Source organism: Bos taurus, chromosome 25 (genome assembly GCF_002263795.3).
Source record: "Bos taurus isolate L1 Dominette 01449 registration number 42190680 breed Hereford chromosome 25, ARS-UCD2.0, whole genome shotgun sequence".
Taxonomy (NCBI): domain Eukaryota; kingdom Metazoa; phylum Chordata; class Mammalia; order Artiodactyla; family Bovidae; genus Bos; species Bos taurus.
This window is the reverse complement of record NC_037352.1, coordinates 26,068,034-26,084,833: the sequence shown is the minus strand read 5'-3', so window position 1 is coordinate 26,084,833 and position 16,800 is coordinate 26,068,034. Positions and strand designations below refer to the sequence as shown.

The following is a 16,800-nucleotide window of genomic DNA, read 5'->3' as shown; positions in this document are numbered from 1 at the left end:
CTCTCTAGTTGCGGTGCATGGGCTTCTCATGGCGGTGGCTTCTCTTGTTGCAGAGCACGGGCTCTGGAGCACAGGCTCAGTGGTTACAGCGATCGGGCTTAGTTGCTCCGTGGCATGTGGAATCTTCCCGAATCAGGGATGGAACCTGTGTCTCCTGCATTGGCAGGTGGACTCTTTACCACTGAGCCACCAGGAAAGCCCCGTGTATAATTTTATTTTAAATTGATTTCCTTTTATGTCTCTCTTACATTTCAAGGAGGGCATTCGATCCAATTATTTGGAAACTATGTGATCAATTCATACAATGCAGTTTACACTGTAGCAAGTACTTTGCCATCAATTATCTCACTTGATCTTCTCCCCAACTCTAGGTGGAGTCCTAAAGAACCCTCCTCCCAATGCAGGAGGCATGGGTTCAATCCCTGAGTCAGGAAGATCCCCTGGAGGAGGGCATGGCAACTCACTCCAGTATTCTTGCCTGGAGAATCCCCTGGACAGAGGAGCCTGGTGGGCTGCAGTCCATGGGGTTGCAAAGAGTGAGACACAGCTGAAGCGACTTGGCACAAATGCCAAGTCTATGAGGCAGATACAGTTACTATCACCCTCAGTTTACAGAGGAGAAAACAGAGGCTCAGAGAGATAAATTGACTTGTCCAGGGTCATACAGGAAGTAGTGGATCAAGGGTTTAAATCCAAGGCATCTGGCTCCAGAATCGGTTTAACCATTCTGCTAGTCTCCCTCTCAGGAGAGGGAGATTACCTAGGGACCCCCAGTTCAGGATGTTAAGGGGGGTTTCCAGGATATTTTTTATATTAAAAAAAAAAAGGAGGGTTGGGTGTGATCAGTGTGAGGATCAGTGACATGACACATGGTGGGTTGTACCCTCTCCTGGATCATTCTTTACTCCATGTTCTGCCACCAGGGTCCTGAATCTGAGCCAGAAGTGGGTGGGGTGGGGCTCAGCTGTGTGGCCATGACCCCCAGCCCAGGAGGGGCACGTGTCAGAGGGCAGAGGGCAGGAGATGGATAAGGAAGCAGTCAGCCAGGTGAGGCCCTCAGTTCCCTTCGGGCCTTGACCACAAGCACTGTTTATGCCCAAACCCTGTCTCTTACCTCCTCCCCTCTGAGGGGCGGGGATCTCCTCCGTGGAAAACTACCCAGCTGGGCGAGCCCCGGTGAGAGAGGAGGCGGCGAAGGGGGCTGGGACTCACGGGACCAGCTCTTCTCCCCCCGCCAGCCCCCAGCCCCCACCCCCACCCCGCTTTCTCTCTCGTGACTGATGCTTACTGGTCTGGGTTCTGGGAAAAGGCCAGATTGCATCAGACCGGGCCTGAGGGGCTGGAGCCAGACTGTGGGCTGAGGAGGAGACTTGGCTTTATAAATTGAGGCCAGTGAACTGGGAGGTGTCAGCAAACCAAACACAAACAAAGCTTTAGAAGACGGGAGAGGGAGAGACAGACAGACAGACATTATGGCCACCTTCCCAAGAGCAGCCAGCCCGTCCAGGCAGCCCCCAGGCCCAGAGGATGAAGATGCCGTCCTAGACGAGTACGACCTCTACAGCCTGGCTCATTCTTACCCGGGTAAGGCCTGGCCCCACCACCTTCCGGATCCTTTCATTTCCAATGCCCACCCTCACAAGCGGACTGAAGCCCACCTCCCCAAACTAGTATCCCTCCTTGGGCTCCTGCCCACTCATCACCCTTCTCCAGCCTGTTTCTTTGACCCCTGGAGTTACCCCCTTCCCCGCAACCCCTCATGCAGTGAGTGCTGTCCTACTCAGCCTTGGGACCTCACACACTTTTAGAATTTTGGAGATCACGAGGAGGGGGGAAGTCCCTCAATCCACAGATGCGGAAGCAGGGACAAAGACTGCCCTAAATCTATATGGTGATGATCCCCGGCCTCCCGACTTTAACCCAAGCTTTTTCCACCCCTGCCCTCCGTACCCCCTGAGCCTCACACCTCTGCCCACCTCACCATGGACTCTCGCCTCATTTCCCAGGAGTGGGAGGCCGGAAAGGTCGCAGCAAGAGAGAAGCCGCCATCAACACCAACCGCCACAGCCCTGGTGGGCATGAGAGGAAGCTGGTGACCAAGCTTCAGAACACGGAGCGGAAAAAGCGAGGGGCACGGCCCTGAGACAGGACTGGAGGTAAGGAGTCAGGGGCCCCCAGCACCTGTACAGGTCTGTCCCTCTGCCTGGTCGGGACAGACCTGAATGTACAAGGTTGGGCGGGGAGGAGGGAGCTAAGAATTGTTGTCTCAGCATAGAATAAAATGAGACGTATGTTTGAGTTGCCTAGCGACCAGAGCAAAAAAGGGAGAAATGGACCCTTTGCAAGTGGAGCAACATTTGATTTACAGACAGGAAAACTGAGGCCCAGAGAGGGTAGGGTCTTTCTCTGGAGTCATGGAGCAATTGAACAGGAGAGGCAGAACTAGAACCCAGGCTTCTGGATTTTTCACCTGCTGCTTTCCTTCCCCCAGATGAGGCCAGAGGACGGACACCCACAGCAATGGAAATAGGACTGAGGAAGAGCCAGCCCCTGGGGGCGGGATCCAGGCCTGCTTGCCCCACTCCAACCCCAGGACTTAACCCCACCTGACTGAGACTCTGGGGGCACCACGGAGGAAGCACCCCCGGCCCCAGAGAAAGGACAAGATGAGAAGCAAGAGGCAGAGCATAGACAGAGGCAGAGTCAAGAAGGTACCTCCCCGCAAAAAGAAAGAAGAAACCGGAGCTCCCCAGGGTGACGGTGACAATAAACAAAGTGTAGCAGCTGACGACTGTCTGTGTTGTGTGTTTTTGTTCTCTCTCTCTTTGTGTGGCTTTTTGGGTGCACACTTCTGCCTGCAAGTGTCTGCATTTGCATGAACCAATGAGAGCATTTTGGTGAGTGTTTGTTTTGGGCTACGTGTCTGGGAGGGGTGTTTCTAATTTTGTATGGGCGTAGAGGTGAGCATTTTTTTTTCTTTTGGTATATATGTGTTTGGGTGAATTTGTTTCTGTGGTTTCTCATGAGGTGTATGAGAATTTCCTCTGTTCTTTGAGATGCTGCCCATGAAACAAGCCCCCTCTTCAGCGCCTCTCCATTTTTAGAACAACAAACTTGCTGTTTATGTCATCTTTGTATCAAACCACCTCTTGAAGTGAGTGTTATTTATTGGTGCCATCTGCAAAATGGCAAAAAGTGGGATTTAAAACATTTAGGGACTTGCCCCAAGTTACTCAGGGCTCAAGGATTCTTATTGTCCTCAAGTGTGAGGTAGGTCCCTTTGCCAAGGGGGCCGCCAGGACAGTGTTCTGGAAAGTGAGGTGAGCAGGAAAATTCTTATCCAGTGTTATCAGTCTTAGAGCCAGACTTCCAGAAAAAATGTGGAGTAAGTAAGAGGCATGCTGGGAGCTGGTAGGGTATGTTGATTGAGAAAGAGACTCAGGCTGCTGTAATGAAGACTCGAACAAAGCAGGATAGAAACTTCTCTCTGTGTCACAAAGCAGTTCCAAGGGTTGGTACTCTGGGGTTAAAGTGGCAGCTCCATCGTGTCAAGGATTTCAATTACTTCTGGCTCATTTTTCAGCCACTTTTCAAACATGGCTACCACTCTGCACTCCAACCTAGCTGCTCCAGTACCTGCCATTTCATCTGCATTCAGCTTATGTAAATAGAGTGGGAAAAGGACTGGTGGAGGCCACAATAATATATTTTTAAGGCCATAACCTAAAAGCAGAACAAATTGCATCTGCTCGGAAGTTAAACATATCACTACACCCAACTACAGGAGAGGTTGGGACATGTAGTATATAACTACTTAGCCACGTGCTAGCCCAAACTGGGGGAGAGTTTTATTATTAAAAGAAGTAGGAGAGGGACTTCTCTGGGGTCAAGGGGCTAAGACTCTGTGCTCCCAATGCAGGCAGCTTGGGTTTGATCCATGATCAGGAAACTAGATCCCACGTGCTGCAACTAAGACACAAATAAATATTTAAAAAAGAAGAAGAAGCAGGAGAGAGTGAATATTAGAAGAAACTAGCAAGCAATAAGGGGTACAGGATGGAGAAAACCCCTCGGTCTGGCCCTGAGCATAGCCTTTATCCTTTTCTCCTGTCCACTGCATTTAAACCCTGGGTTGCAAAACTTGGAATCAATTGTTCTCAGGGACCCAAGAATATGAACAAAGGAATAAGGCAGCAGTTGGAGCAGAAACAGATGCACAGCAGATTAAGACCAGCTTGAACCTTTAAGAACCTTTATCCATCAGGCTCCCTTGAGTTGCCTAATAACTCTCCTAGAATCTCTGACCTGAGAAGGACTTTAAAAGATATCTTTCCTGGTGGTGCAGTGACTAAGACTCTGCACTCCCAGTGCAGAGGACCCAGGCTCAATCTCTGGTTGTGGAACTAGATCCCACTTGCCACAACTAAAGGTCCCACGTGCTGTAATGAAGATTGAAGATCCTGTGTGCTGCAGCCAAATAAATTCCTTTTAAAAAGGCATCTAGTCCAACCTTGTCCCCAACTAGGGATGGAGCCAGCACCTCCTGCTTTGGAAGCACAGAGTCAACTGCTGGCCTGCCAGGGAAGCCCCCAGAGTTATTCCTTAATGTGAGCTGAAATCTGACTCTCCTACCTGCCCCTTGAGCAAGCTTCTGTTTTCTGGTCCCTTCTATCTGAGATGCTTTTATTCTCACCAGTCCTGTAAGGCTCAGCTCTTCAAAGTCTTTTCCTATTTGCCCTCAACCACCTGACTGCTTGCCTCCAAGGTAAGCAAGCCTGTGCCCAGAATCTCAGTCATTTTGACATTTAGCTCCTTCAGATTTCCCTTCAAATCCCTCTTTCCATGACAGATTATTTATTCATTCATTTAATACTTATTGGATGCTTACCACATTACCAGGACCTGGTTGAAGGTACGCCCTGGGAGGAGGGACAAACGACCCTTGTAGGATTGGAACCAGGCCTTAGGGTCGGTGTCATTTCTTGGACTCAGGAGTCAAATGGCAGGAGCAGCACTTGGCAGTAGCTCTCTGCCTAGGATAGATCTGATGCGTCAGCTTCAGAAGAGCATAGCAACAGCTCCCATGCATTGGGATACTACTCTTGTGACGCATGTTTTATAGGTACTGCCCCATTTAATCCTCACAATAACTCAGTAGGCATAGTACTATGTGCTCAGTTGCTTACACGTGTTCAACTCTTTGCAATCCCATGGACTGTACCCTACCAGGCTTCTCTGTCCATGGGATTTTCCAGGCAGGACTACTGTTGTGGGTTGCCATTTCCTCCTCCAGGGGATCTTCCTGACCCAGAGATCAAACCTGCATCGCCTGTGTCTCCTGCATTGGCAGGCAGATTCTTTATCACTGAGCCACCTGGGAGCCAGGTAGAGTATTACTGATCCCATTTTACAGACCAGAAAACCAAAGTTTCTGTAAAAGAGAAGTAACTTCATCAAAGTCACACAGGCACAACCTGCAGAAGCTGAGACTTTTAAATCAGGTCTGTCTGATTTTCAAAGCCAGGTTTTCTCTTTGTGACTACATGCCTGAGACGAACTGACCATGAGGAATCCTAGATGCTAGTTAATTTCTGGTCAATTACTCCGGTCTGAGCCTGTTTCCTTCCTCTGTCAATTGCTGAGACTATCCTGTCTTCTTTCAGCTTCAAAGGAGAAAATAGGCTGGGAAGGGTTGTGTCTCGCTGGGTGTGGGCACTCCCTAGGTAATGGATCCTTTGATCCGCACTTGCCAGGAGGCCCCACACACGACCCCTCATACAACTCCTGGTCCCACCCTTCCCTGGCACAGCCTCTGCTTGGGAGGTTCCAGGAACCAGATAATTCTTGGACTTATAGGATGGGCCTGGGGGGAGTGCAGGAGGGTGGAACTGGCTTACACGCACAGGGGGACTGGGGATCCAATCAGGACAAGAACCCTCCAGAACCTCCCTCTTCCCTTCCACTCCTTTCTTTATCTTCTCCTGCTTGTATGTAATACCTGTTTCCCCAGTTTCTTGGGTTCCTTCTGAGAACTGGAGAGTTGACTGACCTCTCTTTCTCCCTCAGGGGCTTATGGAAATTTCCAGGTAGGTTGCCACACTTCAAAGGATTCCCAGCTCCTTGCAGAGAATCTGGAAAGACGCTGTGGGGCTCTGTATTTGCTTGTCCTTGCCTGTCCACTCCTTTCTCTAAAGGCCAGCACTCAGATATATATATATCTTTTTAATTCAGGATCACCCGAAGTTGATTTTAAATGAGCACTTTAAAGTTTGTTTTTTTTTAATTTTTTGTTGCTGTGGGCAGCCTTTCTCTAGTTGTGGTACGTGGGCTTCTCATTGCAGTGGCTCCTCCTGTAGCGGAGCACAGGCTTTAGGGTGCAGGGGCTTCAGCAGTTGCCGTACTCACGCTTAGTTGCCCCGCAGCACGTGGGATCTTCCTGGACTAGGGATTGAACTTGTGTCCGCTGCATTGACAGGCAGATTCCTAACCCCTGGATCACCAAGGAAGTTCCACTTTTAAAAAAATTAATTATTTTAAAAATTTATTTGGCTACGCTGGGTCTTAGTTGTGGCTTGTGGGATCTTTTTTAGTTGAGGCACGGGAGATCTAATTTCCTGACCAAGGCTGGAACACGGGCCCTCTGCATAGTGAATGTGGACTCTTAACCGCTGGACTGCCAGGGAAGTCCCTCAAGTAGCATTTTTTTTAAAGTGGTTCTATTAATAATAATAACAGTCCTAGTCCTAGATACTGTTATTGATGAACTGTCTCAGGGTTTTCCCAGCTTTGCCTTTCACGGTTTTATGATTTCTGCCTTATGGGCATTCAAGCTACACCATTATTTACTAAGCATTTAAAAAATTACCTTCTTACTTTTTTACTCAAATATATTTAAAAGGAAAGTACATAACTTTCAAAAATGGAAGCCCACAATCACTTGTCATAGTTAGAAAATAACTGTAAAAAGAAATACCTAACCATAATTTTAAGTCCACCTGGGTACTACCTATGACAACTTTGTGTATTGAGTCATAAGTGTCCACTCTTGGAGGAAAAATATCAGTTGTTCACGGACCAGACACTGTGCCAGGAACTTTGCATACATGGGAGACCGCCTCATTGTAATCACCCGGAAATTGAAGAAAATACTGATTCCTGGCTCCTTCCCCCTGAGATTCTGATTTCATTGGCCTGGAGTGCAGCTTGGGCACTGGGACTTTGAACAGTGAGTCAGAAAGAGAAAAACAAATATGATCTACTAATGCATATATGTGGAATCTAGAAAAATGGTGCAGATGAACCTATTGGCAGGGCAGGAATAAATATGCAGACGTAGAGAATGAACGTGTGGACATGGGTCGGGGGAAAGAGGAGGTGGGAAGAACTGAGAGATTGGAATTGACATAAAGACACTGCTATGTGTGAAACATAGCTAGTGGGAACCTGTTGTATGGCACAGAGAGCTCAGCTCCATGCTGTGAGGACCTAGATGCGTGTGATGAGGGTGGAGAGGGAGGTTCAAGATGGAGGGGATATATGTATATGTAGTGCCAATTCACTTTGTTGTACAGCAGAAACTAACAGAACATTGTAAATCAACTCTACCCCAATTAAAAAAAAAAAAAGATTCAAACATGCAGTGAAGTTTGAGAACTGTATTTACCAAAGATGATCATAGCCAGATCCCACCCCACAAGCTCTTCTGACAGTACGACCTTGATGTTCCCTCCATCAACTGGGGGATATAGGACTCTTTTCCTTCCGAACACACAAGGACCTCTGTGACCGCCATGACTGATAGACTGTGGTGGAAGTGGTATTTCCTGAAACACCAAGTGCTTGTACCTTGTTGTTGGCGGTTCTTGGACCCCAGCCACCCTGTTGTGAGGAAGTTCAAGATAGCCCACGTGAAAGTCAACATAGAAAGTCACGTGTTATTAGTGGTCTGACTTCTGGTGCGGCGGAAGTCCCAGCTGAAAGCTGTCTCCAGCCTCCAGACATGTGAGTGAAGGGAGCCTACAGAGGGTAGGGTCATCTTCAGCAACTGAATCTTCTCAGGTGAGGCCTGAGATATAGTGCAGTAGAGACAAGCCACCTCCAACTCCTGATCCACAGAATATCTGGGTGCATAACCAAATAGCTGTTTGTAACCATTATGTTTGGGGATGGTTTGTTGTTAGACCAGCCTTACTTAGAGTTTCCCCAGATCCATTCCAGATCCTGCCTAAAAACTTGGCTGTGACCTGGGACACGTGATTATTTACCCTGTATCTTAATTTTCTCTACTGCAAACATTCACCTCCCAGAATGGTGTGATGTGTTTTTTTGTTTGTTTGATTGATTGATTTTTGGCCAAGCCTTGAGAGTTTGGGGATCCTAGTTCCCCCACCAGGGATGGAACCCGTGGCCCCTGCAGTGGAAGCATGGAGTCTTAACCACTGAATCACCAGGAAGTCACCAGAATTGTGCTTTTATTGTTGTTTTTTCTTTTGCTGCTTGAGGGACCTTAGTTCCCTGACCAGGGACTGAACACTGGCCCCTGGCAACAGAAGCAGTGAAAGCATGGAGTCCTAACCACTGGGCCACCCAGGGAATACCCACCTCCTGAAATGGTTTGAGGATGCAAGGAAACTGTTTTTCAAGCACTTCATAGGGCACCCAAAAAAGATCTTAAGAAGGCAGCAGAGTGACAGCTGACATCATGGGCTCCGGGCCCAGACTGTCAGTTCAAGTCCCAGCTCGCTCACCATCTCTGTCTGATCTTGGTCCAGTTATTTGACCTTTCTATGCCTCCATTTCCCCATATGGGAAGTAAGAGTGCTGACAACATTCAACATAGCATTATGGCTGTGACTGGGTTAATGTGAAATACATAGTAAACATCATGTGAGTGAGCTATTAAAACAAGGGAACAGCCAACGTAGCTCAGGTGTGCAAGAAATGAGATCTGAATTGCTATTTCCTGTTCCCTTTCTGCCGGCGGCAGGTCTTTGAAGGGGTCAGTTTGCCATTTTTTCCACTTCTTTTCCCAGGGCTCCCCAGGAGCAGAGTTGAGAAGCGGCATGAATTCTCTTGGCCTTGACATCCCCTGGGTACATTGGAATCCGCCAAGACGTCCCCCCTCTGCCTTCCTGTCCTTTCTGTCTGTTCTTTACTATCAGCCACACAGCGCCTGCTCTTGTCTGTGTTCTCTGGGCCACCTCCCGCAGCCTTTGCGTCACGCTGGGGTGCAGGGGCACTGCCAGGGTCTGTCCACCTGGAAAATGGGGTACAGTTCCTTCCATACCTCAGATCTCACCCAACTCTTCAGAACAGCGTGGTCAGAAGAATCCTTTCTCAAGGACATGTCTGTTCTAAGATCTCCCTCTGTCCTTTCCAAATTGCCTCCTTCTTCCTTAACTTGGGGAGTATTTTATTTTATCTTTGGCTGTGCTGGGTCTTCACTGTGGCACACAGGGTTCTCTGTGTGCTATAGCACGTGGGCTTAGTTGCCCCATGGCATAGCAGATCTTAGTTCCCTGACCAGGGATCAAACCCGTATCCCCTGCATTGGAAGGTGGGTTCTTAATCACTGGACCACCAGGGAAGTATTTTAAAATTTTCCCACTCCCCACCCCATCCACCCTGCTCTTGTGTCCTCATGATTCTCTGTGCCTTGAGTCCCCGGTGTTAGTAGCTTAGTCATGTCTGACTCTTTGCGACCCCATGGACTGCAGCCCGCAAGGCTCCTCTGTCTGTGGGATTCTCCAGGGGAAAAGAGTGGATTGTCATTCTCTTCTCCAGGGGATCTTCCCGATTCAGGGATCGAACCCGGGTATCCTGCATTGCAGGCAGATTCTTTACCATCTGAGCCACCAGGGTTCCACCAGGAGTCCCCTAAGGCTGTTGAAGTAAAAAGGAAACTTCAATGACATCCCTTCCCTGTAGCCATGAAAGTCCACACTGATTAAACAGTGATGGGATGAGCATAAAAAGAAGAGGAAGAAAACTCCACCTGGGTTAGTAGAAAAGAAATGTCTACAATCGCAGTGACTTTTATTATCACAGTGAATATTTACCAAAGTCCTGTGGGAGGGAAAAGATCTGGGTCATGCGTTCACCAACTGTCACGGGCTGAGCCAGGAGGAGACCAGGTGTGCTAACACCCACACCCAAGCTTTCTAGAGAATTCTGTGGTCTTCAGGGAGCCCAGGGAGAGCAAGCTAAGAAGCAAGGGCACCTCACTCCCCCGAGGCCCTGTGCAAGCAGCCAGCCTGAAGAGAGGAGACTGCTCCCCAGAGGCTGGACCAGGAATCCAGGTCTCAGCCAACCAGAAGCACTTTCTTTTCTTTGTAAAACAAGGTTCTTTTTGCTTCTCCGAGAACAAAAGCAGCTGATGCTGTGGAGGCGCTATGGTAAAGAAACTGCCTGCCAATGAAGGAGACCGGGAGAAATGGATTTGATCCCTGGGTGAGGAAGATCCCCTGGAGGAGGGCACAGCAACCCATTCCAGTATTCTTGCCTGGCGAATCCCATGGACCAAGGAGCCTGGTGGGCTATAGTCCATGGGGCTGCAAAGAGTCGGACATGACTGAGCACTGACTTAGCACACACCCACGCTGTGGAATCAGAAGATGACTCCTCACCTCTTGTTCTGTCCTCTTGAGTGAACACATTCTCCTTCCAACTTTAGCAAAACACTGGAGTTATAAAATTAAGCACTTTGTGAAATGTTTGCACCAGCTCTATGCAGCCTCGCCCTGTTATCTCTCTTTTGGAGAACAGTTGGGAGAGTTGTTAACTACTTAAGGAAAGATTTATTCCTCAGCAGATATTTCCTGAGCCAGAGAATATTCTAAAAGATACAGATACAGTGGTCAATGAGCTCTTTCCTTTTGGAACTTGTAGTGAGGGGCAGACAAACAAGAGAAAAAAAACATGAATTTCAGTGTGGCTTGTCCCTGGTGGCTCAGACAATAAAGAACTCACCTGCAACGCAGGAGACCCAGGTTTGATCCCTGGGTTGGGAAGACCCCTGGAGAAGGGAATGGTCCACTCCAGTATTCCTGCCTGGAGAATTCCATGGAGAGAGGAGCCTGGCGGGCTACAGTCCAAGGGGTTGCCGCAAAGAGTGAGACACGACTGACCAACTAACACTTTTATTTCTGTGCAATTTAAAATACCTTGGGTCTTCCCTGGTGCCTCAGCGATAGAGAATCTGCTTTCCTATGCAGGAGACACAGGTTTAATCTCTGATTCAGCAAAAGCTCACATGCCTCAGAGCAACTAAGCCCATGTGCCACAACTTTTGAACCTGTGCTCTCAAGCCTGGGAGCCACAGCTACTGAACCCTGGTGTGGGACTTCCTTCGTGATCCAGTAGTTAACGCTCTCTGCTTGGGTGTGGCATTCTAGGGCCTCAAACACCTGCGCCGTAGCATCAGTGTCCTCTGGTTCCTCTGCTTCAGAGCTGGTACCTGGCACTAAGTAGGTGCCTGTAATATTCTGTAATATTCACGAATCAATGCATCAGACATAGTCTTGATTAGGTGCTTCCCTGGTGGTCCAGTGATTGAGAATCCATCTGCTAATGCAGGGAACATGGGTTCTATCCTCAGCCTGGGAAGATCCCACATGCTGTGGGGCAACTAAGCTCGTGTGCCATGACCACTGAGCCCACATGCCTAGAGCCTGTGCTTTGAGACAAGAGAAACCACCGCAATGAGAAGCCCTCGAGTCGCAACTAGAGAGTAGCCCCTGATCACCACAACTAGAGAAAGCCTGAGTGCAGCAACAAAGACCCAGTGCAGCCGAAAATAAATTAAATATATATTTATAAACTGTGAGCGTGTCCCACTTCTGGGAAGTGAACTGTCCACTCACCAAGGGGCTCCAAGTGCAGTGCTCAGGATTAAGTAACAGACACAGCAGTCAGGGGTGGGAGAGACCTCATGGCAACTGCCAGGTGAGGGGCCCGGGGTTGGCATGGGGCCCAGGGTCAGCCTCAGAAGGTAGGGCTGCTGGACGACCTGGTGTCGGCCCAGGGCCCGCTGTCTATCTCAGACACTTAGCAGGGCCTGGCCCAGGGCTCAGCCCAGAGTCAGTCTTCATTCCAAGTTCTCTCCATAGGGAGGCTTGATGAAACCTCACCCAAGCTAGGAAATGAGTCCCAACCAGTGGTGCTCAGATCCAAGGCTGTCCACACTGTGGCCCAGGGCCTGCTTGGAGGGCTGTTTCCCAGACCCCTCTGCTTCAGGCCCAGACTGTGCTCCAGAGAGGCACGTCTCTGGCTACCAGGCTTCTTTGGCCTGGGTACCCCCATTTGCACTCCAAACCTGTCTGAACATCCCGAGCTCTAACTGCAGCCTCTTCTGTTCCTTCCTCACTCGCTCTCTCATTTTTCATATATTTAATTTTATTTATTTGTTTTTGGCTGTGTGCTGGGTCTCCGTTACTGTACAGGCTTTTCTCTAGTTGCAGCGAGCAGGGACTACTCTTGGTTGCAGTGTGCAGGCTTCTGGTTGCGGTGGCTTCTCTAGTTGTGGAGCACGGACCCTAGGTGCCTGGGCTTCAGTAGTTGTGGCACATGGGCTCAATAGTTGCAGTTCCCGGGCTCTGGAGCACAGGCTCAGCCGTTGTGGTGCACAGGTTCAGCAGCTCCAAGACATGTGGGATCTTCCCAGACCAGGGATCGAACCTATGTCTCCTGCACTGGCAGGTGGATTCCTTAACCACTGAGCCACCAGGGAAGCCCTCTTCCTCACTCTCTTCTTGCAACTCTTTAGCCTTTCTTTGCCCATTGATAACAACCATCCCAGAGTATTTATTAATGACAACTAGTGTTTCCTACGGAGAAGGCAATGGCACCCCACTCCAGTGGGGTGGAAAATCCCGTGGATGGAGGAGCCTGGTAGGCTGCAGTCCACGGGGTCACTAAGAGTCGGACACGACTGAGCGACTTCACTTTCACTTTTCACTTTCCTGTATTGGAGAAGGAAATGGCAACCCACTCCAGTGTTCTTGCCTGGAGAATCCCAGGGACAGGGGAGCCTGGTGGGCTGCCGTCTATGGGGTCGCACAGTGTTGGACACGACTGAAGCTACTTAGCAACAAGCGTTTCCTAAGACCTTGTGGAGCAGGCCTTGTACTACCACTAAGAGCTAGAATCTACAGCTTGACTAGGTGCCAATCCCCCTTCTAAGCACTTTACAAACAATAGCTCATTGAATCCTCTAAATAGTCTTATGACTTTGGATTATTTTCCTCATTTTGTTTTCCTTTGGCCTGCGCTGGGTCTTTGCTGTGGTGCGGGCTATTTCTAGATGCCACGTGGCCTTCTCTTGCTGCTGTGCAAGGGCCTCTCCCGGCAGTGGGCGGGCTTCTCTTGGGAAGCAGAGGCTCCAGAGCTTGTGGCTCAGTAGCAGTGGAGTTCATGCTTCTCTAGTTGCCCCAAGACATGTGGGATCTCAGTTTCCTGAGCAGGAATTGAACCGATGTCCCCTGCATTGGAAGGCAGAGTATTCTTAACCACTGGACCACCAGAGAGGTCCCCTTTTCCTCACATTAGAGATGATGAACCTAGGCACAGACAGGTTACATAACTTGCTTAAGATCACACAGCTGCTCAGCAGCAGTGGCAGGCATTTATGTGTATAATTGTCACTGCTGTCGCAGCTGGCTGGCAGGAGTAGCATCCCCACTTGGTAGAGGAATCAAGCACAGGGAGGTTTCCTGCCTTGTTCAAGGTCACCCTGGAAACTCTTGGAGCTGCAAAAGGTCTGTCTGACTCCCCAGTGGAGTCCTGAGCCTTGAAACCCTCTGCTGCTGCTGCTGCTAAGTCGCTTCAGTCGTGTCCGACTCTGTGCGACCCCATAGACGGCAGCCCACCAGGCTCTGCCGTCCCTGGGATTCTCCAGGCAAGAACACTGGAGTGGGTTGCCATTTCCTTCTCCAATGCATGAAAGTGAAAAGTGAAAGGGAAGTCGCTCAGTCGTGTCTGACGCTTAGCGACCCCATGGACTGCAGCCCACCAGGCTCCTCCGTCCATGGGATTTTCCAGGCAAGAGTACTGGAGTGGGGTGCCATTGCCTTCTCCGTGAAACCCTCTACCTTCCTAATTTTGTCTTCTCGTTTGGGCTGAGAGGTAGGCAGGGCTGGAATGGCGGGCCTCGCGTTCCTGATGGGGAAACTGAAGCCTAGCACGTTTGGGCAGAGAGGAGCGGGGACTTGCGTTGGGACTTTTCATCCCCAGGCTGGTGTTTTTTCTCTGCAGCCCTGACTCCTGGGCTTCAAACTCTTCCTTCCTGGCACTCAGCAGAGCTGGCTTTCCCACCTCCTCACATTCTGCGAAGCGCAATCTTCCTGCCCCTGTATTCATATGTCATTTTCATAGAATGTCCAGCGATGAAAGTCTTGTGGATGGCAAGGTGGGCCCTGCACCCCCTTTCTCTCAGCTCTCCCCATGTGCCTGCCGTGACCTAGACAGTGCCCCTCTATGGGAGAAAAAAAGGAGAGACTGAGGGTGAGAAGCCTTTTTTTCTTGCTAGACTTCCCCCACCCCACCCCCAGGGTTGGTTGTCCCATAAGAGATGCACCCAAGGTGGGGGGGAGGGGTCGTGGCACCCAAGCCGCCTCACTGATGCCTTGAGCTCAGGGCAGGATGCTTCGACTCCAGTCGTGTCCAACTCTTTGCAACCCCACGGACTGTAGCCTGCCAGGCTCCTCTGTCTATGGGGTTATCCTGGCAAGAATACTGGAATGGGTTGCCATTTTGTCCTCCAGGGGATCTTCCCGACCCAGGGATCAAACCCACATCCCCTGCGTCTCCTGCATTGGCAGGCAAGTTCTTTTACCCCTGAGACACTGCAGGGGAAAACATAGATGTGGCGAGGAAAGGCGCATGCATACAAGGAACGCAATGATCAGGGCTGGGATGCAGGACTTTATTAGCCTGTCATCTCGCGAGAGCTGATGGGTGCTGTGCTAGCCTCTGGGTCTTATCACTTGTGTTCTGGAGACAGCAGTGTGACCCCAGCTCCAAACTGGACTTACCTCCCCCCTCAGTCTTCCTGCCTTCACTGAAGGCCATCTTGGTTTCACCAAGGGGTTAGTTCCAAACCTCGAAGCTGACATCATGGAGCCCAGGGATTCCCCTGGCCATCCCAGGCTGAAAACGAGGGAATTGAGTTCCAGTCTTCATTCTGCCACTGATCTGCTCTGTAACCTTGAACAAGATTTCCCCGCCCTGATTCTGTCCTGATGTCACATCTGAGGCTTCTAACTTCTGCTTCCTGCACTCAGGATTCCCATGCAACCCCATGGAGTGCCCCACATGGTCAGAGCTGTAACAGGGCTTGGAAAATAATCAGAAAAATTGGCAGATGGTTCCTTTCTCTCTCTCTGTTTTTTAATCATCTGGGTTTTAATTTCCCTATGTAATCATAGTGGCAGCATTTGAAAATTGTTATTCATTTTCAATGAGGAAACTGAGGTCCAGAGCAGGCTATTGACTCACCTGAGGTCACCAGGAGGGTTAGCTGCACACCAGAGTCTAGAGCTCTTTCCAGCAGTTGTTACCCCTCACCACATCCCTTCCATTTCCTGCTGGCCCCAGCCCAAGCCTCAGCCCACCAGCCAAGATCCACTTATGGAAGCTGATACCCAGGTGGTAGACACAGGCCCATCCTTCAAGGATGTGGGCAGAGGCTGGCACAGCCTTCACTGGCCCTCTGGCTTTTTGCCAAGGATCTACTAAGATCTCTCGCAGGGCCAGTGCTCAGCAGCCCAGGTGCTTCCTTACCCGCTCAGCACCTGGCTGAAGCCTTGGCCAGACTGGGAGAAAGCTGGTTGTGAGACTCAGGGCTTTGCTGGTCCCAGACCTTCTGTTTCATCCTGGCAGTTTATAGCTCACCAGCCATAAGCAAAACCTGGATTAGACACTTGTTGGCAGAAGACAGATTGGTTCAATGATTTATTGAGAACCTGCTCTTGTTAGCTACTGAGGATGCATCAGTGCATAAAACAGGCAAAAATTCCCATCCTTGTGGAACCCATATTCTCATGCCTGGAGGCAGAACCAAAAAAGAGAGAGAGAGAGAAAATGTTCAATATCTAAAAACATTTGCTATCTAAAGTACTATACAGAAAAGTAGTGCAGGGAAGGGAATAGAGAGTATCAGCGTAGTCAGTGAAGATCCTATTTGTGAAGGAGACATTTGTGCACAGTATTAAGGAGACAGTGAGCTTTGCACACATGAAGCAGAACAGCAAGTGCAAAGGTCCTGAGGCAGGATGTTCTAAGAGCCAGGAAGAGGCCAGTATGGCTGGAGAGGTATGAGTGAGGATACAGTGGGCAAGACAAAGAAATGTGAGATATCCACTGGAGGCAAGGTTCATGGCAGGAAGGGATGAGCCATTCAGGGAAGAAAGCCCATGCTGAGGCGTCTGGGTACAGAAAAGGCTGGGGAAAGGGAACTCCAGAGAAGGCAGTGAGGGCATTCTAGGCTGAGAGACCAGCCTGTGCAAAGGCAAAGAAGCAATTGGTGGAGCAAGAAGAGGGCTGGAGGGAGGTGTGAGGCTGGAGGAGTCAGCCGCAGCCAAATTGAGAAGCAGCAAGGGCCAGGAGGTCCCTTGCTCGGGGAACACTGAGACGGTTGGGAAGGTCAGGAGGTTGTGGTCAGAGAGTGAAAGATGGGGTTCGAGGTTTGAAAGGTAAAGCGGCTCTGGGTGATGGCAAAGAGTCAGGAGTGGCTGTGGTCGGAGAAGAGGCAGAGTGTGCATGCCTCCAGGACAAAGGCAGGGCTCAGGGATGTGAGGAAGACCA

General features: G+C 49.9%; 1 protein-coding gene across 1 annotated transcript; it reads left to right on the top strand.

Annotated features, from left to right (window-relative positions):
• The first annotated feature begins 1,457 nt into the window (after positions 1 to 1,457).
• NUPR1 (nuclear protein 1, transcriptional regulator) lies at positions 1,458 to 2,788 on the top strand. Its single transcript, NM_001114515.2, has 3 exons — positions 1,458 to 1,584; positions 2,007 to 2,156; positions 2,492 to 2,788. Exons 1-2 carry the CDS (start codon positions 1,473 to 1,475, stop codon positions 2,141 to 2,143), a joined length of 249 nt encoding a protein of 82 aa, NP_001107987.1. The 5' UTR covers positions 1,458 to 1,472; the 3' UTR covers positions 2,144 to 2,156; positions 2,492 to 2,788.
• Positions 2,789 to 16,800: the final 14,012 nt, after the last annotated feature.